Here is a 22,707-nt window from a genome sequence, read left to right as displayed (position 1 = left end):
TGATGAGTAGGAAGATTCACCTCCTAGATGTATCTTAAGTGATTGCCAACAACCTTTGTTCATAAACATGGGCAGAACAGGAGCCTTCAGATGGATTCTTTTGTATTTTCTTAGCTGTATTGTCTGTGATTACCACACTGGCAAGGTAAATAATCTTACTTATTTAGTGTACATAGTGTATGTACAGTAAAGCAAGTAAAGCAGGCCATGAACTTGATGTTAACTTTGAAGCTTGGCACCCTAACTTCCTCCAATAATCCTTCTTACTTTCTTTGATCTGCTGAAGTTTTACTCATGACTTGGCCCTTTAAACCTTGTCTATGCTGTACTTCTAATAGAACCTCCAGGAACTTGGTTGCAGCCTGCTTCCAATTTATAATGTAGGTAGTTTCTGTTTGTCTCTGTCTGTTTGGCAGTAATTTCACCTTTCACTAGGAAAGGGACTGTTAGTTTAGGTGCTTGAGATAAGTTGCATTGTGTAGGTGCTGCGACAAAACTCTTCTTACTGCAACTATAATGGCTTTAGACATTTGAGCTTGGAGTTCTTTCACTTAGGAGTGTGAACCTATAAGCAATATATCATATAGAACTATTCAAGTAGGTATATCTCTTAACCTTGCTTCCCAGATGGAGAAACTGAAGCAGAGCAGTCCAGTGACTTCAGAAGGTCAAAGTATATTAGTGGGAGATGAAAGAATAGAAACCATGTCTCGTGACTCCTTCCCCAGTTCTAGACATAGTCTTATCTGCATTGGTAGTTTTGGAAAACTTTCTGTGTCTTGCTTCCACCTGTCCAGCTCCACCAGAGTCTAGAACTAGCAGATCTCATCCTTCTATACTACACAATTTTATTCATACATTGGAAGGGGAAAACAAGTTTTTTTTTTCCACTTTATCAGCTCTCTTTAGTTTCTTAACTTTGAATGATCTAGTCAGTGAACTGAACTAGTTAAATGAACTGCAATGAAGAAAACATTCTCTCTGAACCTGCACAAGAGGCTACTGCTGTCACAAGCTGATTTAGCACTTTAGCTAACTCTGGTTCCTGGGGCTTGGCCAGTACCTTTGACCAGTTGAGTGGTTTGACTTCCTTTAAAACTTTGCAGCAGACATGTACTGCTTAATATTTTTTAATTTTAATTTAAATAGATTATAGTAACCTATTCTGAGGCCCAATCTATTTTAATTTAAACAAAATCTGATTTAAATATATTTGATTTTTTTTAAATTAATTTTTATCCACTCAGCTTTTTTAAAATATTTTTCCCGTGGTGGTTCTGATTTTGCCTTTGTTTTGTAAGATAAATGGATGCTGCTTTCAGACTGACGTTGTGGGATTTTTGTTTCAGTGATGTTTTGGCACTGCCAATCTTCAAGCAGGAAGATTCCAGCCTTCCACCAGACAGTGAGACCAAACATCCGCCGTTTCAATACGTTATGTGTGCTGCAACATCTCCAGCAGTCAAATTGCATGATGAAACTCTTACTTACTTGAACCAAGGTTAGTATGTGTCTTCTGCATATGTTGTTTACCATGGATGTAGCTTAATGAATGTTGGGATGCTGAAAAGTATAGGGATGAAAAATAGGAGTGGTATCTTCATCTTTAGAATTTCCATGTGAAAATGAAAGACCAAGAGTGCTGGGGGAGGTTTCTGTTTACAGCTTATAGCTTTGTCTGTCAATTTCAGTGACCTCTAGCAATGCTTATGGTATTCCTCTTATGTCTTTCCTGACCGTCATGTATGCCAGTATGTCCGACTCTCGTGACATAGGTCCATTTCAGCAATATAACATGGTCTAAGAGCAACATGTAAATATGCATGTTTTAAATTAAAAAACACATTACATCATATTTGCTTTTATCGACATATTCCTTGATGGTAAATTCAAGCAATTTGTATTTAACTAACAATAAAAACCAACAGTTGGATCATTTCTTTGGTCTGCAGTTATATGATGAAAGTGGTCTGGGACTGTATTTTAATCACTTTTCTAATGACATTACTAAAAAGTTACAGAATACCGAAGAAGTGGGTATTCACCCACGAAAGCTCATGCTGCAAAACATCTGTTAGTCTATAAGGTGCCACAGGATTCTTTGCTGCTTCTACAGAATATAACAGTATGTCTAATGTTAAAGTTGACTCCTGATATCAGTGGGAGCTGGTGGGTGCTTAACACTGTAGAAAATGAGGTAGGTAGGCATCTAACTACAGGCACCCAATTATGAAAATCTTGACCTTGATGTCACAGATATCTACTTGGCATTCTGTGTTCCTGCTTGTGGAGGGATACATAAGCAAATCTTCATTAGGTGAGTAACTCTCACGACTGCACAGGATGCTACTAAAATAAGGCTTTAGTGACTGCTACATAGGGATCAGATAGGACTTGCCTCTACCGATCAGATTTTAATGTTATGTTCCCATACTTTGGCTTCCTAGGAAGTCTCCTTCTACCTTAAACTTTAAGTCCAAGCACTAGACCACTGGGACAATCTAAGAACAGGTAAGAAGAGGTGATAACAAAATGTATCATGAAACTTCAGCGCTTAGGGCAGAGGAGTTAGAGAAGTCAGCATACATGCAGAGGGTAGTAACTAAACTTCCAAAAGGTTAAAGTGCACCCAAAACAGTGAATTAATCTTTTAGGTGTTATTCTGCAAAAGTATTTTGGTAGCTACAAAGCAGTAGGAGCACCTAAAGCCAGAGAAATCTAAAAAATTAATATTAAGTTTAAAGACTAAGGGAATCCTTCTGGGAAGGGAATGTGTAGGGATAGAAAAATGCCACTACTGAGAGGATCCTCTGCAAGTATTGGAAAAAGATACTGAAATTATTTTGCTTCACGGAAGACAAAGGTCAAGCTTACTTGTATGTAATTAACTAGAAAATCAAGCTTAAAAGACCTGTTACTGTACTAGTATGAAAGTGAAGTGTTATTTCACATTTTAAAGGATACTGTCTGAATTTTTTTGTACCTGTGGGTAGCACTCAAAATGAATATAAATAGATTTGGTATAGGTGGGTTACATCACAATTTTTTTCTTCATTCATTTGACAACATTTTATATATAGTATGTTTAATTGTGTCCCCTTTATAGCTGATCAGTTTCTTTTTGTGGGTTTTCACCCAACAATAAAGGAAAGAGACGTTATTTTTAAGAGTATGAAAATGTGACTTGGAAATGCCCCCAAATGGGGAAGGAGACACATGAACAGATGTTACTGTATGAAACTAATTTTAATTAAAATAGAAACAATTCACTAGACGTTAAGGTGGTGTCCTTTTTAAATATGGTTGGTTAGGTTATTTACTTGGCTGATGTTTTTAATGTGTGTTTGTTTTTTTGAGATAATTCAAAGGTTAAAATAATTGTGATCTTAAGTGGCAGTTAACCAGGGCTCAGGCATCTGTGTAACAATATAGGTTACTGTCAAGTCTTGGAAAGCTATTTATGACTGACGTATATTTGAAAGGTAAATTCTGAATGTTCTATCTGTGCAAATATTTACAAAGTAACACATAAAGGTAGATGTCCTTGCAGCCCTTAAGTACTTTACTGTCTGTGTCACTTATAGGAAGCCAGTTAGATTACTTGTCATGCGAGTCTCGCCATTTTATCTAGTAGCCTATGATGGAAAGATCTTCTAGGGAAGTCCTTTCCACTAAACTTCACCAGTGAGTAGGCAAACTTGGGAAGTTTTTCTCTTGCTGAGCTTAAGGGAAGAAATGCTGCCATAGTAGATAAGTTAAAAATAAAACATATAAGTCAGGGGCTCTCAAACTGTGGTCCACGGGCTCCATTCAGGTGGTCTGCGGATAGTTCCCTTTAAGGTGCATGCCTGGGCAGCCGCACATGAGAGAATGAAGGGTCCACCTCCTAATTAATGGAGCTGTGCAGGAGTGACTCCACTAATTAGGTGCCTGGACCCTGGAGAAGACACACATGTAAGGTGAGGTGGTGGCCTTGTGGTGGGAATAGAGGGTAGGTGGGAGGGGGCAGTGGGGTGAGAAGAGGGGGCTGGGGGAAATTGGGGATGTGCAGGGCTCTGGTGGCCAGAGAAAGAGGCAACTTTCCCCAGCTCCAGGGCTGCGGCTGCCAGGGAGAGATGGCCCTCCTTCCCAGCCTCAGCTTTGTGGCTACTGTGGTGGGGAGTGAGCCCCCTCCCTCCCAGTCCCAGCTCAGGGGTGCCACAGCAGGGGAGAGAGGGCACATCCATTGCATTAGAAAGGTAAAATTACTGATATTAAAATATGAGTTGTGTGCTTTTATTTGTAGAACAAAAAAGTTAATTATTATAAAGGTTTTTTTTTTAATATAGCGCTTTTATCCAAAGTGTTTTACAATAGTTCCTAACGGTACAAACAACATTTGGAAAGATCATTAAGTGGTCCCCTGAGACCCTCAGCAATTTTCAAGTGTTCTGTGGGAAAAAAATGTTTGACAACCACTGATCTAAGCCATTAGCAGTCTACTAATACCTTATGCTTTTTGCTGCAAGAAGGTAGCCTTTTTCATTTTATTATTTTCACATCATATGATGGTTTGGTGCTAATTGTTTTGATTTGAGGAAAAGGCAAGGAGAGTTTGATTTCTTTCCGGTGATATTCCCATTTGTTTGCTGTTTGTTTGGGTTTTGCAGTTTTGGTCCAATATTCTGCATCAACTGATACAGGCTTTAAATCATTGAACAAATTGTCAGAATTCAGCATTTCTGTATAAATAAAAATGTCTGACTTTTATTTTTGCCATTCACTGATACCAGCCTTCTGTGTTTGTATGTGAGGCAGTTTTACTGTTACTAACTTCTTCTGTGTAGTGAGCTTATCTTTTTATGCCATCTATTAAAATTATTTAAAAGGGATAACAGAACAGCCAAGCAGGGTTAGGAAGTTTCCTTTGGTGTGAGGTTTAATTAAGCTATTCATTTTACTCCTGCAGCTTTAGGAAAGGATGAAGGTAAATTGTTCTGAATGGTGAATCACGTTCACAATATCTTTTAAGATCCAAGGTTATTGCCTCCTCCCCTCAAGTTTGCCCCTTCATGAACCCTTTTTAGTGTACCTAAAGTTATCCTTTCATGACCTTTCTAGTTGGCTATTAAAAGACCTTGATAAATGCAGTAAATTTATTTGGAAACCTTATTTGAAGTGAGTGACTGATACAACCACCACTGTGCTCCTCCTTGTTCTCCCCTTTTTTTTTTTTTTTTTTTTTTTTTTTTTTTGATATTTGCCTTCATCCCCTGCTCCAGTTCTTGTCTCTGCTATGTCTGTTAGTTGATCTTAGTGCTTGTGTGAGGACATGTTTAATTTCAACAGCACAATCTCATGCTACTTAAAGTTAGTAGATGGAAATGTTTTAACTGTCTGAGGCCCAGAATCCATGTATGCAGACTGTACCTACATTTAATACTGGCATTATGACAGATATCATCTTCAGATTTCCACATGAATACGGTCACTGTGTATCTCATCTTGTGGCACTTGTATTTATAACCTACTCTTTCTATATTTGTTTTAAGCACCTTGAGAGTAATAGCAGTTTTTACGTGATTGAATACAAGACTATAATATATTCTCTGTGTTATGTAAGAGGTCTGACTACATCATAGTGCTCCCTTCTGGCCTTACCCTACTCCAAATATTTTATGTGTACACTGCATGTATTTGTTTTGGGCCTTCCAAGATGGAAGGGGCCATTTATAATCAAGAAGGATTTAACTGAAATAAATGTTTCTAAAAAAAATATTTTACATGTAAGTACATTGTTTGGGCTCTAAGTACTGAATGTGAAAGGGAATTTGTGTAGGCCCATCCTGTCTGAGTCTTTTGGATTGCATTTCCCTCATCGGTATCTCAGTGAGGAATATATGTAATTATTTTATGAATAGTTCAGGAAAATACCTAAATGTATTATAATAGCAATGGGCAGGAAAATACCTAAATGTATTATAATAGCAATGGGCAATATTATGACGGGGGGCTGTGTTGTGCTAGATGTTGCACAAGCTGAGTAGATATAAGGTCCTTGCCCTAAAGAGCTTTAGTCTAAGAAAAATATAAATTGTTACAGCTTTGTGTAGTTCTGTAAATAGCTTTGTTGGCTCGTCAGACATTTCTTTTGATCCTCTAGGCTAGTGTTTTGCAATCCAAATGTTTAAAGTTATTTGTCTTTATTAACACTTGATTAAAGTTTCTGAGATAGACCAACCACTAATTGAAAGAGTTCAGACAAAACTTCCTCCCATGGAAAAATTATTCCATAATGGTCCATTGCAATGTTCTTACCAGATGCTTCAAAGGAAAATGTACTGGCCACAGTCAGTGTTTCAGTATTTGACTACATGTTTTGACTTTCTGTATAACAACATTCAAGCACCAAAAGCTTTGCTTCTGGACTACTTTGGAGTAAATGTAGTAACATTTAATGTTTGATTAGATTACTGGGTGTGAGTATACATTAAATCTTCTAGTGATTTTAATCTAAGGGAATTCTATGTATCTTGGGTGTTAATATGGTACCAGTCACTGTAGTATTTAAGCAAAGGAATTGAGCTGTGAATTTAGCTGATTGTCAGTTATGTCTTAACCAGTGATGTATTAAACTGTCTTGAATATGTGGTTAGGGAATGCCAAAGTATGGCAAGTTTTGCCCTGAATCTGCCAGAGATATAGCATCTGCTAACATAATCCTTAGATAAACCCTGACTTTACTCTTAATTACATAATGCTTCATTCAACCCGACCAGCGGACAAGGTGATATAGACAAGTCTGATTCTCAGTTGGTGCTGACTGAAACGTCTCCAGGCTTGTCTACGCTCACAAAAGTTAAGGCAACGTAAGGCAACTTTCATCGATGTAACTGTGGAGGTGTACACACTGCAATGGTCCTCTTCTGCTGTGCCAACATAATAAAACCACCTTGACAAGGGGTGAAGCACTTAGGATGACATAGTGTCAGTGTAGACACTGCGTTGCTTATGTCACCCTAAATGGCCTCCAGGAGGTGTCCCACAATGCTCACCGTGACCATTCTGGTCACCGTTTTGAGCTCTGCTGCCCTGCAGCCGGTATACAGGCATGCGCCCCTACCCTTTTAAAGCCACAGGAAGCTTTGAAATTGCTCTGTTTGCTTGATGTGGAGAGCTCATATAGCTACTGCCCAGCTGAGCATGCTGGCTCCATGCAGCAAACGTGCTCCTGCCAGGAGTACATGGGAGGTGCTGGATCCCCTGTGAGGAAGGGAGGCTGTGCAGGCAGAACTTGTTCAGGGCCTGGAGGAGAAGCACTGTAATAGGGACATGCAGTAGTGCTGTGTAAAAAGTCAAAGAGCTGCGGCAGGCATAGCAGAAGGCAAGGGAAGCAAATAGTCACTGTGGTGCAGAGCTGCAGACATGCTGCTTCTACAAGCTGGGGTCTGGGGTCAGGGTTGTGGAGTTGATGGGAGGAGCAGTCAGGGTGTTTAGCCTCAGGCTCTGGGAAAAGAGGCATGGTTTTAAGGAAGAATGAAAAGAAACAGAATTAACTTTCTCTGGACAAGTAAAAACAGACATCACTGGCATTCGCATTTGTCAAACAGGTGTCAATTGCATAGGGTTAACTTTCTGATGGAGGGAGGAGGTAGCACGATGCAAACAAACAATTCCAGGCTCAGCACCCTACAGTAACACACATTACTGTGCCTCATTGTTAAAAATGCTCCTTCAAAGCCCCCTTCAGCCAAATAGCTCCCCGTTGAGCTCCTCTTATATCCTGGTGTTCATCACACACAGCAAAATACAGAAGGGCAGTGCATGATCCATGTTTTCTGGCAGAGATGGCTCGCTTGCAGGTTACCCAGGGAAGTTGAAAATCAGCTGGAAACCTAGTAGGATGCCCATGGAATGATGGGATTGAGAAATCTGCATCATGTGGTGCTGAACCTGCCCCCATGAGGCATTGCAAACCCTTTCCAAAACAGCCTGTAGCTAGTTGCACAATGGGATAGCTACCCACAGTGCACCGCTCTGTGTCAATGCGAGAGCTGCTACTGTGGATGCGCTCCACCGACATAAGGAGCATAGTGTGGACATGCAACAGCAGTTTAATTACAGTGGTGGCTATATGTTGACATAACTTAAGTCGACTTAACTTTGTAGTGTAGACATAACCTCAGATATTGAAACAGTCCTGGTTATTGCCTCCTGAGATTTTTGAAAGGCTCAGATGAAAGAGGTAAGATTAAGATCCATTGAGTAAATCTGTTAGGGTAGTGGCTTGGAGGTGTAGGTGGGAATTTTTTGAGTTGTGTGCTTTGCAATAGGATGTGGGCTTGATGGATAGACTCCAGAATGTTTTGATCAACAGATCTCATATGAAAGCTATGAAGGGTAAGCATAGTGCATGAAAAAAAGGTTCTTTGGCTTCCTTAACACTGCTTGCCTAATTGCTTTTGTGAAGGCAAAAGAGGGTTTGGGTGGGGTTTTTTTGTTTTTGTTTGTTGTTGTTTGTTTATAGTAGACCCAGGGACCTCTTATGTTGCCTTTATTCTGGTGGTATGAAGAGTGGAGATGGGTACAGGGACAGGCAGCCACTAAGACCAGAGTTCCTCCCAATGCCCTTCGAACTATAGGAGCAGATTTGTGCTCAAAACACTCTATATAAAATTCCCCCAGTATTAGTACAGCTGCACTGTTGCAGTGCTGTATGTGTAAACGTGGCCTTAAATATTAGAACAAAGAAAAAGATGTATTTGATTGTATTTTCAACAAAAAATCAACTACTAGGTGTGATTGAAAGAGGAGGTAGCAAAGGGTATTTAAGAAAGAAAGGGAATTGTTTTTAGGAATAGTATGGATTCATTCATTTTCCAATACCTATATATACACGCATACACGCGCGTGCACGCTCTCTCTCCTGGTGTACACTAAGTGTCATGCTTTTTTAACTAGAAGTTCATAGTCAGGAGTAACTTCTTCCTGAAAGTTACGGAGCAGCGGCATGAGTGTGGGTGAGGAATTGATTCTCAAATTACTTGTTCTGCTCTTGCACTGTTCATGAAGGATATAAAGCTGATGCTTTTAGCTTAGCCTTTGGTGGTGGTATCTGGTAAAACAAGCCAGCAAATGTAATGTCGGTGCAGTTGATGTTGGGGAATAAAGAAAGTTTAGGAGAACTTGAAATGGTGGAGTAAATCCAGTGCATCCTAGTGAACCTTTTAAGATTTCTGTTTAGTCCTAAATAGGAACAAATTTAGCCTTGCCAAATGTGTAGTGTTTCAGTCTAGGAGGAAAAATCTTACTTATCAGTTTTAGATAAATTGCTCCTAGCTTCCTCTGTACTGAAACAAACTCACTAAAGCATAGCAGTATGATCCATCAAGCTCTTGCTTATTGAAATAGCAGGTAACTATTTTAAAGGCTGCCACTTTTAGAAAGTTATAGAGTTTTTACCCCATAGGCAGTATGTGTTTAAGGCAAGTTAAAATACAGGCGATTAGTACATAAATGCAGCTGTAAACAGTATAAAAACTCATTCCGGTGCAGTCAGAATATATGGTACTTGTGAAAATATTCTATTTTGTCATCAACATGTTGCCTTTCAGCTATTTCAGATATAAAGGAACTCAACTTTCGGTGTGGTCTGTGTTCCTTTCTGCCAAATAGGAATAAACACTTGCACTAGACATAAAGTAGGATACCTAGGGTTTGGAAGTATCTGTAGTTTCAGCAGTACCATAAAAGTTTCACATTATTCTTATGCAACCAGCTATATACTGAGAACTCCCTATAAGAGTTCCTTAGCCTTATGTTACTACAACATGCTGAATATAAACCACATATTCTCTGTGTTAAACATAGAGAGAGGCTTTATATATCACCTTTTTATTGATGCAAACTTTTTTCTCTAAAGGTCAGTCCTATGAAATACGGATGCTAGATAATCGGGATATTGGAGACATGCCGGAGATCAGTGGAAAACTGGTGAAGGTGAAGTAGAGTTGTTCTCTAGATAATAGTAATATGAGAGTGATGCTGATTGCCAAGTTATTCCAGTGATTTTCAACTTTTTTCTACTCGTACCCCACATTGCAACAGGAAAAAAATTTGGAACCCTTTCTCCCCCAAACCTCTTAATCCAACCATAAAGAAAGTAGAAGCAGTCACAACCCCCAGGTTGAGAACCCTGTAGCTTAGTCTGGTTGGGAGCCAGGGAATATTAAAGCAAAATTAAGTATTTTCCTTCCAGAGAACATGGCTGGATAAACTCAAATCTGAGTAACTTGACAAAATAAATAAAACTTTAGTACACCTCTACCTCGATATAATGCTGTCCTCGGGAGCCAAAAAATCTTACCGCGTTACAGGTGAAACTGCATTATATCGAACTTGCTTTGATCCACTAGAGTGTGCAGCCGCCCCCGAGCACTGCTTTATCGCGTTATATCCGAATTAGTGTTCTATCGGGTCGCATTATATCGAGGTAGAGGTGCATCTTAAATCCATGGTGTGCACACATGTTGCATATTGTGTCCATTTCTAGTCACCTCATCTCAAAGGATATATCGGAACTGGAAAAGGCTCAGAGAAGAGCAACAAAGATGATCAGGGTTATGGAAGCTGTTGCATTATGGGAAAGGGAAAATAACATTTGTCTATTCATTTTTTCCACACTATTCATGTTTGTTTAGACTGCTGTCATATCCCACTTTAGTTGTCTCTTTTTTTCTAAGTTAAACAGTTCTAATCTTTGTAGTCTCTCCTGGTATGGAAGCTGTTAGCATTCCTTCAAAATATGATCAAGATGGTGGTTCTGAAAATTAGATATTCTTTTGGTCTTTTTTACCTTCAAGTGACCTGCCTTGATGGCGGAAGGAAAGAACATTCTGTGTGTATATAGCAAGGCCCATAAGAAGGCAGTTTTAAAAAACCCTAAATCAGGGGTTGGCAACTTTTTAGAAGTGCTGTGCCGAGTCTTCATTTATTCACTCTAATTTAAGGTTTTGCATGCCAGTAATACATTTTAATTTTTTAGAAGGCCTTTTTCTATAAGTCTATAATATATAACTAAACTATTGTTGTTTGTACAGTAAATAAGGTTTTTAAAATGTTTAAGGAGCTTCATTTAAAATTAAATTAAAATGCAGATTTCCCCCAGACCAGTGGCCAGGACCCGGGCAGTGCGAGTGCCCCTGAAAATCAGCTTAGTGCTGCAGGTTGCCTACCCCTGCCCTAAACTGTCCCTCACCTTTTTGCTTTCCATTGGAACCCCTCTTCTATCTTGCAGGATAGAGACTTCTTTATTTTGATTACTTTGATCGTCACTGTACATTGCTAAGCTTGAAGACTTGCTTTCTATTATAAGTCAGCTAAAGAGCTTTGGAATTTACAAAGTGCAAGGTAGCAGGCATCAGCAGGAGCCCAGCATAGGTAGTTTATAGAGAGCTCTGCATACTTTCTCTGGCACCAGAAGATCAATCAGTCATACAGGTTTCTGGACCTAATTCCCAGATGGCTTCCATGAGTCACTTGCTCCTGCTTCCCTTTTACTTAAAAGCTCTGCAGGGTGTTCTCCTTCTTACCTCTCTGTGGCTGTCATAAATATTTAAAAAGAAAATAATAAGGAAACCAGACAAAATCATTGTTTATTTAAAATTAATGTTGAGAGTACGTCATAACTTACTGGTTGTTGTGAGGGTTTTTTTGATTTTTTTTTTCTTTTTGGTTTTTGTTTTTTTAGTACAAGACTGTAGTTTAAACAAAAACAGACAAAAGCCCTTTGGAATTCAGAGCTGAAGTTAAACTTCAAGAAACCTAAACATCTGAAAGTATGAAATTAGCACTTTGACTCTGTCCTGTATAAAGCTTTGTGTTTTGGTCTGAGTTATCGCATTTTGCAGATAGAGGAAGCTGGAGCACAAAGATTCATGGGCTTGATTTTTTTCAGAAGTGCTGAACACCTGCAACTTCAGTTGAAGTCAGTTGGTAGCTGTGAGTACTCATCACCTTAGAAAAACAGATCTTAATTGTCTTGCTGAAGGTCACGCAGCAGCCCAGTGGCCGCTGAGCAAAGAACCCATCTCTTGTGACTCCCAGTCTTATCAGTAGTGCTAACCAAAACTTTCTAACTTGCTGTTAGGAGCTACAGTAAACAAAATAATGTAGAGTGAATGTAATGTTTGGCAAACTAAAAATAGGAATACACACAAGTGCTCATGAATTACTTGTTTAACTTTTTTTTCTAATAGCCAGAAGGACAGGTTGAAGAAATTAATACATACCTTATTGTTGTTAAGTCTCTGAATGAGAGGGCATTATCAAGATAGTTAATTTTTTTGCCCGCCAATGCCAACTCTGTCCATTTGAGTACTTCACTGGCAAGTATAGTCCTGCTGTTTGCTCTTGCTTAGTCATTCAGACAGGGAACTTATTCTGTGATCATTCCATCAATGAGTGCTAGATGTGAGCATCACATTGCTGGATTTATGGACCCTGGAACTGAAACACTGTCATCAACTGTGTTGCTACTTTGCTGTTGTGACAAACATTGCAGATTTCTGCCACCTTTTCATTTGGGGGCTTTAAGTAACATTTCAGTGTATCTGATGGGAACCCACTGCGATTGAGACCAATTTGAAAAGTATTTGTTGTTTTTACTGGTTGAATACACTTATGACCAACCTTTGGGTGAGTATTTGAGATCAGGGTTACTTTTCAACAGTTATTTGACTTGCATTTACTGCTTTAGTTAGGTATTTGAAATGTTTTCAGTTTGGATACTGAAATGCTTGTTGGTTGTGAAGTATTTTCTATAGTGGTATATTTTACATTGCTGTAAACAGCTACAGATATTTCAGGTTCCCAACAGGCTTAACAATTTCAATTGAGAAAGATAGTATAATGGCAAGGATATGAATAAAGCCAAACCACCATATTTGAGTGGGTTTTTTTGGACATTTAGTGGGCATTTGGCAGCCCTTTGTGAACTGCCAGTTTCTCCATTTCCCTCTGTATAGTAACTTTCCCCATTCCTGTGCATGTTCACACAACTAGGCAGAGAGAGACTTTTTTATTTTTCGAGAGAGAGAGAAGTGTATGGTTGTAAAACCACGGAATTTAGCAGGGCTACTCAGGGGCATGCATAGTATTTGAAACTTATTTTTAACTTCTTAATAAATTGTCTAGATTTTGTAGTTTTTTAGATGAATATTGTATCTAGACGAGTGGGAATAGTTCTAGAATTGGCAGTTTCTGTCCATGCTAACTCTAAATTGAAGTCCTCCTTGTGTAGTACAAGATCTTAATGTTTATCTAGTAATACATCTTTTTTACACAAATGCATCAATTTATCCATTTATTAATTTTCTGAACTGTTGGAGTCATAATTATACTTTAAATATTTCAATTAATGCACTTCTGTTTAGAAATTGTACAAAACCCCTTTTTGCAGATTTTTAGGTGACTCATTCAAGTTTGAATATTGTATTTTGTGGATTACTGCAGAATGTCACCTTTATTTCTGATTTTTCCAGGAAATTCTTCTATATGTTCGGTTCGAACCATAGATCACTTTCAAACACTCAGAATAGCACTGAAGTTATAACCTTTCTGGTTGACCAGTTCTCTGATTTTCCTAATACTAGCCTCACGGTATCCTTGTAATTTGGCCACTGTGCTGAGTGAGAGCCTTATCCTCTCCAGTTCACCTAATCTGCAACAGCCTTTATGGGCAGTGTCTGCCCCAGCTCTCCATTTCACTTCATATTGCATCTGAACCATACTCTGTTTCTTGCCCCTTCTTTTCACCTTTGTTTCTGTATTACTTAAACTAATCAGCTTAGTGCTTATACTAAATTAAGTTGGATTATACTTAATTTATACTAAATAAAGTTGGATTAAGTACTTCCCATTGATTTTGTTCTAAAAGTGTATGTATTTATCACCAGTACATATTTCAGAATATTTTTAATACTTCAATCTCCTCTTTAATGTGTACTGATTCCAAGACTAATTTTTAACTATTTCTTCCTCTGACTAGAGTATCATAAGAGTTGTGTTCCATGACAGAAGGTTGCAATATACAGAGCACCAGCAATTGGAAGGTTGGAAGTGGAATCGCCCTGGGGACAGACTTCTTGATTTAGGTATGTCTATCAGTTCCCTTATTATCTAGGATTAAAATAAGGACTGTCTTTATATGTTACATTGTGAATTTTCCATGAAGACCTCTAATGGCCTTCATCTAACATTACAGAAAACAGCAGCACTAAATAATTCAGTTAATACCCCTTTTGTTCTTTCAGAGCAAAATGTGTTCTGGTAATCAGGGAAACATGAGAGATCTGTATTGCTAATATACTGTAAAAACTTAATTATTGCAGATTTCATAAGATTTACAGTAAAACCCATAGGATCACCTCACATTATTCCCCAGAAATTAAGTACACATCTCCATCTTTATCAGAAGACTACTGTCATTAAACAGCCAATTTTTGTCATCCCGGGTGTGGTAATTTACAGTACGTTTCACTGTAGAGGAGTTTACAGATCAATGGGGTTTTATTCAAAACAAACCAAGTCCTCTCACTGCTGTGTTCCTGTAGCATATACTTTCATTTTTATGTAGATATTCCAATGTCCGTTGGAGTAATTGATATAAAGACAAATCCAAGCCAGCTCAATGCAGTCGAATTTCTGTGGGATCCTGGAAAGCGTACATCTGCCTTTATTCAGGTTTGAAATTTTGCTTTACTGGATGTGTACTGATTTGGTTTTTGTCAGGTTATGAATGTGATAACAGTTGTGCTTTATAATTGTTTCCTATATAATTATCCTAGTAAAAAGCAAAATTATCCTATTAGATCCATCATTTTTGGAAACTTAGATCCATGCAACTGCTTCTTCTGTAGGTGACACTAGCTGAGTTTTCATCTTGATATGAGGTTTTTAAACATAGCTTAGAACAGCTTTTTAAAACGGATCAATAAAATGAATATGAAAGTGGGCTTTAAATGAAAATTAATGATTACTCTTACATCTTTGTATGGATAAATATTTATGGAGGTGTATTTTTAAAGCAGCTTTTGTAAATAACTGTTGTTGTTCCATTTATCTGGAACTGAAGTATAGGGCCCCTGAATAGGACTGAATCTGCTTTACCAATAGAGAAAGCATTTGAATTCACTAGATTTCAAAGCAGATTTTCAGTCCTCTTACTTACCTGATTGATAAAATGTTAGATTCTTGATTGTTTGTTGTTATTTTCAAGGCAGGTTGTTTTTTCTAAGTGACTTACTCCATGGAATTAGATTTCCTGTCAGAGAAATTAGAATCCTTTGTATTATACTATAGTCTTCCTTCTGGATAATTTTGTCTAAAAAATCAGGTATTGGTATGAAGAAAAAACGCAAAGCAAGAAGTGGCAATATTCCTTAACCTGTTAGCTCAGGTAGATTGTTTCCACATTGGCAGTAAATTATGTTGTGTTACTGTACCCTGACAGTAATAATTCTTCCTTTGTCAAAGAATTACACAACTCTTACAATGGCTGCTTCCTTGTCAGGCTTTGCTGCAAGGGAGTAAAGAGTGTGTAATGAGCCATCCATTTTACTTTTGTTTGTACAGTTATATTTTCAGCCTTGCAGAATGTGCTAATGGCATGAAGAAAAGCTTAGTCAACTCTTACTGTTTGGAAGGTGGGAGTGCGCAGTGTGGTGGCATTGGTGATTATACTGAGTATTTAATGCCCTACAACATTGTAACTGTTGTACTGTTTCCTAGTATAACACTCTCTTTTTATTGTACCTTTTTACTGCCATGATATTCACGTGTCTCATAAAGTCAATGCCTTTATTCTGGTATTTTCAAAAAACCTGTAGGGAGTTAGGTATCAATTCCCACTGCCATTCATTGACACTTGGGCACCTACCTCCATTAGCCTCCTTTTTGAAAATCTCAGCCTTAAGTCAGATTTAAAAATCGTTCCAGTAAGTGGTTTTGATATAATGTCTTGAAATTTCTGTTTAAAAAAATCTTAATGTTCAGGCTAGCTAAATTATACCACTGTGCACTAGTACCTGGAAAAATCTTTGAATTTATTCATCATGATTAATGTAGTAGTTCTGCTCTTATATTTGTCTTAAGATCCCGTAAAAGAATTTGAGAGGGATTTTTTTAGTAACATATGATGAGGATCCACAGCAGTTGTTTAATGTTGTGAAAGATATAGGAGTTAAAGTATTACTTTTTGGGGAGAATATAGGTGATGTATTGATAGTAAATAGGGGCAGGTTTAAACCTGACATCCACGCCTGTGCGGCTGGCAAAGATACAGGAATTTGTTCTTACCTCCCTTGGATTTCCAGTTTCATTTCCTGAATAAACCATAAATTGTTGCTAACCCTGTCAGAGAAATTTATATAATGGTAGTGGCAAAAGTATTAAGAATATGCCCAGAATGGAATACAGCTTCACTTTGTTTTTCAGGTACATTGCATCAGCACTGAATTTACCCCACGTAAACATGGAGGTGAAAAAGGAGTTCCTTTTAGGATTCAGGTTGACACTTTTAAACAGACTGAAAATGGAGAATACACAGATCATTTGCATTCAGCCAGCTGCCAAATCAAAGTTTTTAAGGTAATAGTTGTAAATAATGGTTCACAGTGTTTTTTAAAAAAAAAAAAAATTTAGACATAGAAAACGTTTACATTATAATGGCTGATTTTTAGGTCCATATTTCAGTTGCAAAGCTTCTTTGTCTGCTTGTTCATTGAACTATTCATTTTTAGCCAAAAGGAGCAGACAGGAAACAGAAAACAGACAGAGAAAAGATGGAGAAGCGAACTGCACATGAAAAAGAAAAGTATCAACCTTCGTATGACACCACAATCCTCACAGAGGTAACACGATGGAACTGCATGTATTTATGAAGAAAAATTATCTAGATATAATATATGAAATATTAGCAGTGAATAAATTATATCCTCAAAATGGGGGGGAGAGTTACAGCATAAACGAAGGTAGGCTTAATATGCCAGACTTGTCCCAAAGAAAAACACCAGTAACCTTTAAGATTCTGCTGAGTAAATTTCGCTTGGCTATATAGTAGATATTGTATTCAAATACCCTTGGCTAGAGCACTGTTTGTGCTGAATTCTAAAACAAGTCTCGCGTACAGATCTAAAAACCTTGCAGCTAAAAAACAAAAACTGGGGTTTAGGATTTATTTATACGTGTCATATTTGAGCTCAAAACCGTGTTTTTAGAGACTATTGAGTTTATGGCTAGAGCCTCACTGGGTTTTTGCATTTTCTTTTTATTTAAACACCAGTGAGTTCTATACAGTTTTCTAAAGATTGCAAAAGTTTTTAAAAGGCTTTTAGATCTTTCCTCACTGTATAATGAAAAGAAATTGATCCAGATCTTTGGTGTTTGTCCAGATGAGGCTTGAGCCTATAATTGAAGATGCAGTTGAACATGAGCAGAAAAAGTCCAGCAAGCGGACTTTGCCAGCAGACTGCGGTGATTCTCTGGCAAAGCGAGGCACTGTAAGGGACTTCTGCTTACCTTTTCATTGTGCAAGATACCTTGTGCAGTGTTAGATATAGGAGAAACTTCCATGATCAAAAATAAACATTTTGACTTCCTTGGCTTAATTTCATTCACTCTTGTTTACACCAATTACTCTGTTTCAGTGAGGAATGCTTCCTAAATCTAACACTTAAGACAAATTGTTGCAGAGGGACTGCGTGACTCTTTTAAAAAAACGAACCAAGAGCTTTCAGTTTACACCTGCATTTCCTTTATTGAAATAGCTAGATGTTTTTTAAAAGCTATTTGCTTTCTTTATATATATGTAATAGCAAAATTTAGTTACAGCATGTATGTTTTGTCCCATATTTCCACCTGAGTTTAATGTAAGTTTCCATATACATTTGTACTTTTAAAGCCCCATGTATTGTTGCAGAGAGGTTGTTTGTAGTAATAGTACTTTGTTTCCTCTGGCTCTCTGCATCTTGTTCTCCTTGTGTTTCAGTCAGATACAGCAAGACTTAATGTTACTGAGCACTACTTTTTCTCACAGCATGTAGACCCTCTGTTTAATCCTGTGTCTATCTGCTTAAAAGAAGCAACTATGTGTATTTTACACTTTCCCTATCAAGTTTTAACCTTCCAGGTGTTTAAACTGACACTTATGGTGAACAATAAATATTTTCCGATATCTTTATTTCTAAAATAGATCTTAGCAACTTATTTGTTTGGGCAAGTCATGATCCCGCATCTACCTGTTGGTAAATGTGGTCATATATTAATGTCCACCTGTGAAAGTCAATTATTTGACTTAATTCACTGAACAAGCAAGTTTTGTTCGTATTTCCATTACACCTCTTCCCATAAAGCACTTGTGACAATTAGCTGACTTTTGTCCATCAGTATTCCGCTCTGCACTTCGTCATCTCTTTGTGTGCTATTCAAAATTCAGCTTGTACATTTCTCAAGGCAAGGGACCTGTTCATTCTTTGTTTATGAAATGTCACACACAACTGAGGCGCTATGATAAGTGAGCACTGTAAACAGTGGGATGAATTCTTTGGAGAATGTTGTTTTACTTGATGCTGTAGTAAACACTGGGATGTCTGGAATTAACTAAAGTTCATAGTAAAATACTGGCAACCCGGAATACTTAGTTCCTTAGCTGTTACATTTCTTCTGCAGTATCCGTTGTCAACTCAGACATTCTTCTGCTGCTGGGCAGGATGTCCATCAGCAGATGTATACAGGGGGGAAAAAAAGAATCAGTGCTCAACATGTGTGTCTCCCTATAAAGCATGTTAACTTTTCTAATTAGGTGGAGGCAGCTCTCTCAGATGGCAAGGATTGGCTTCCAGTGTTTACGTTTTTTAACCTCTTTTTCCTTTCTGACTAAATTAGGTATTTTAGAGTATGGTAATGCCCAGGGAGTTTTTCTCCCTGTGCTCAGTGAATCTCTCTTTGGAAGTGGCCTCCTGCTAAGTGCATATTGTTGCTGCTGCTAGTTGTCAGGCAGTTGTTGTCCTGTGGGACGGAGATCTCCAGTTTGCATCCCTCTTAAGTGCTGGAAAGCCAGAGCTTAGTCTCTAGAGAAAGATAGAACTTCCTTTACATTTGGCAAAAATAGACCTAGCCCTTTTCATAATGATTTCTTTAGGTCTTCACTGCTCTCTTTCTTCCCTTGTAGTCAAGACTCTTTAAGCCCAGGAGACTGTTGTTGTTTTAATCCTGCAATTCGTGTCCCCTCTGTCTCAAGGGAGGTCATGTAGAACTATAGGCTGAAGGCTTTCAATGATTAAAGGGCTCTGTTATGAGCAATACTCCTCAAACTTTATAATCTTTGCAAATGTGGAGTTTATAATATGCTGAATGTTAAGTTTTGCAAATGTAAGGCTTGTACTGTACAGAGCTTAATTCTTTTAAACAAAAGTTAATTGAAATACAAAATTAGAATACAAAAACTTCAGTTCATAGTACACTTCACTTTTTGACTTGGTGTTTATGTAATGGGGAACACGGGCTGCTCATGCAATATTGTGTCTAATTATACTGTACCTCAGCTTAACTCTTTGCTGAAGCACAGGCTAGAGTTCTGTCTTGTCTTTTTTCTTTTTTTTTAAAAAAGTCCTTACAATTAAACTTCAGGGCTATTTTATGTAAACCTTGATAAATGGATGCTAATAGGTCCCAGTCAGCTTCAGAGAGCAAGTACCATACATTTTCTTGGTAAAACAAACATTTACTGCACACAAAACACTTGTAAATAGCATAAAACATGGTAAATAGTACACCTCTACCCCGATATAACGCTGTCCTCGGGAGCCAAAAAATCTTACCACGTTATAGGTGAAACCACGTTATATCGAACTTGCTTTGATCCACTGGAGTGCACAGCCCCCCCACCCCCCGGAGCACTGCTTTACCACGTTATATCCGAATTCGTGTTCGATCAGGTCACGTTCTGTCGAGGTAGAGGTTTATTTGGAATGCTGTGAATAACTTTTAAATAAAAGCTATTAAACGGTAAATCTGCTGGTGTTCCGTATACAGACTTCCCTTTTTTATTTCTGTTACAAATATTCAAATACAAGGTTTTAACATAACGTTTTCTGTACATTAGTGCCCCTATCAAAATGCATTCCCCTCTCATCTTCAAACAGGGGCTTTCCCGCTCTTTGTAGCATGACCACAGTATGTCACCTGGACTCTTCAGAGCCTGAGAAATGGCAGCGTTTCAGTCCTTTCAAACACTTCAGAGCCCTGTCAGCAAACAATGTGGGCCTCCACAGCTAGCAGCATTCTAAGCCTTGCGTTAACAGCTGATAGGTGCTCTCTGTTGTAGGGAAACAGAAATCTGCAGCCCATGTCCAAAGTGGCACAGGGATTGGGACCCAGCCCTCACAGCAGATAGTTCTGTTCATGGTTCTATCAGTTACCTGTTGAGTCCACGGGCTACTTTTAACGCCTCTGTTTATAACCACCCCATCCAGTGCTTTCTGGTTGGCTCAGCTCTCCGAGGGTGACTAGAATATGACTGCTAGGTGAGTAGCCCACAGTGAAAACGTCCTATACAGCCTCAGAACAGCAACTGAGAGTGTCTGGTAACTACCACTCTGTTCTGGAAGTTTCTGGGTCTTTGAGTTACCATGCCCTACTCTCTGCACATGTGCAGACACTTAGTATCCAAGTGAGATCCTCCATGTGATCATATCTCCTTCCTCCACACTGCTGCATTCTCTTCCACTCCTCTGGAGAAACAAAGCCAAACGATACAGTATAAAGTGTATGGGTAGGTGACTCTTAAGGTTATCATAGTAAACTTGCTTGGCCCTATAGCATGTACCTCGTACTACTTTATGCTTGTTTCTTCTTAAATGTATCTTTTAATATATTCAAGTAACATGCCAAAAGTACAAGATGTGCAGCATGGCTGATTTAGAATTATGAGGACACTAACGGCCTCATTTTCTGACTCTGTGTTTAAAGTAACTTATTACATGAACAGAATTTTTAATTGTATATGGTCATGTTAGACTAAAAGCTATTTGGGATAGGAATCCTATATTTTTATATGTTCTTTGACATGCCATTATGGGGGCTCTATAAACAGTCATGCTGATCAAGCAGCACAGTCTAAATCTGAAAAGTGACTCTGTTCCTGAGAATAAGGATCTTTATTTTGGGTAGTCATAAAAAGGCCTCTAATTCTTTTTGTTCACTGCTGTAGTTATGATACTTTGGATAGGGAGTGAACTTCTCACAGGACCCACAATCTGACTTTTTAGGTACCTTCTCAAAGCATAAATTCAGAGTGAATTTCAGTGTTTTGAGAGTAGGGAGAAAACAGCTCTGGGAACTGGCTCCAGAGGTCCCTAATCTTTGAACTATTGGAACTCATTTACAAAACTTTTCTTAAACATTATATGAATATATTGTCTCATACTATAGAATTAGAATTTATAATCCCTAGTACATGATGAGATACATTATAGTTCAAAGATATCTTTAGATAGGTTTTTCCCTCAAAGCATTATCAAAAAACCTTTATTGATTTTTATCTACCCTGGCATATTACAAGACAGAATAATGGAGGATTGTTCCATGGATACAAGTTTTAGTTATTGCAGATGTGATTAAAGCAACTGTGGCTTGTTGGAAAGTATTTCTGGTTCTTCTGCAAGACATCATAGATAGATGTCAGCATTGTTATATACATCTTGCTGTTGTCATGTAATATTTTATTTAATCAATTCTTATATAAATAAGCTTTCTATAAAACAAGGCTGTTTAAAGAGAAATTAAGTTCATGTGGCACTCTATGGTCTGAAGTCAGTGGCTTAAAAGAAAGTAAGGGTGAACAAATATTAGGCCATTGAAAGGTTGAGAATGTTAGTTGTTTGAAAGTCATTACACTGAAATTAGGGATATTCATTTGTTTTACTATTGATGTCAAACAGAAGATGTTTGATAAGTAGCAACCACTTTACTGTACTGTGATGGACACAACTATCCTTGTCTTGCCTCTGACTGGTTGTCTTGTATATTCATTTTCTTGATCATTTTAATATATTGTGAACAGTAATGGCACATGGCTTAATGTAAAGTGGTACAGTGAGAGCAACATATAGCTTTTAATGTACATATTGTGTAACTGTTAGGGCTGTCAATCGCAGTTAACTCACGTGATTAACTCAAAAAAATTAACTCTGATTTAAAAAAATTAATCTCAATCGCACTGTTAAACAATAGAATACAAATTGAAATTTATTTGCTATATTTGGATGTTTTTCTACATTTTCAAATATATTGATTTCTATTACAACAGAATGCAACGTGTACAGTGCTCACTTTATATTATTTTTTACAAATATTTGCACTGTAAAAAATGATAAATAGTATTTTTCAATTAATCTAATACAGGTACTGTAGTGCAATCTCTTTATCATGAAAGTTGAACTTACAAATTAGAATTATGTACACAAAATAACTTAAGTTTTTGTACTGCATTAAAAAATATAGTGCCTACAAGTCCACTCAGTCTTACATCAGCAAATCGCTCAGATAAACAAGTTTTTAGTTACAATTGGCAGGAGATAATGCTGCCCACTTCTTGTTTACAATGTCACCTGAAAGTGAGATCAGCATGGCACTGTTGTAGCCGATGTTGCGAGATATTTACATGCCAGA

General features: G+C 37.8%; 2 protein-coding genes across 7 annotated transcripts in view; one reads left to right on the top strand and one right to left on the bottom strand.

Moving 5' to 3' along the window:
* Positions 1-22,707, top strand: part of UBP1 (upstream binding protein 1) — a 58,330-nt gene that overhangs the window by 13,265 nt on the left and 22,358 nt on the right. For 2 of the 3 annotated variants that reach the window (XR_005594256.1, XM_039525426.1), the window contains exons 2-8: positions 1,350-1,501; positions 9,902-9,978; positions 14,027-14,132; positions 14,615-14,721; positions 16,474-16,626; positions 16,779-16,889; positions 17,430-17,537. Coding sequence is in view for 2 of the 3 variants with exons in the window: in XM_039525426.1 (XP_039381360.1) it covers positions 1,350-1,501; positions 9,902-9,978; positions 14,027-14,132; positions 14,615-14,721; positions 16,474-16,626; positions 16,779-16,889; positions 17,430-17,537 (814 nt within the window). In the remaining variant the exon portion in view is untranslated. The remainder of the gene's footprint in view (positions 1-1,349; positions 1,502-9,901; positions 9,979-14,026; positions 14,133-14,614; positions 14,722-16,473; positions 16,627-16,778; positions 16,890-17,429; positions 17,538-22,707) is intronic. The other variant, XM_039525427.1, reaches the window with a different exon arrangement.
* FBXL2 (F-box and leucine rich repeat protein 2) overlaps positions 17,882-22,707 on the bottom strand; it is a 160,985-nt gene continuing 156,159 nt past the window's right edge. For 3 of the 4 annotated variants that reach the window (XR_005594259.1, XR_005594258.1, XR_005594261.1), the window contains one exon: positions 17,882-20,768. The gene's annotated coding sequence lies outside the window, so the exon portion shown is untranslated. The remainder of the gene's footprint in view (positions 20,769-22,707) is intronic. The other variant, XR_005594260.1, reaches the window with a different exon arrangement.

This window comes from Mauremys reevesii, linkage group 2 (assembly GCF_016161935.1).
Source record: "Mauremys reevesii isolate NIE-2019 linkage group 2, ASM1616193v1, whole genome shotgun sequence".
In the NCBI taxonomy this organism is placed as follows: domain Eukaryota; kingdom Metazoa; phylum Chordata; order Testudines; family Geoemydidae; genus Mauremys; species Mauremys reevesii.
The sequence above is the reverse complement of the archived record's forward strand: the minus strand, read 5'-3'. Positions and strand labels throughout refer to the sequence as shown.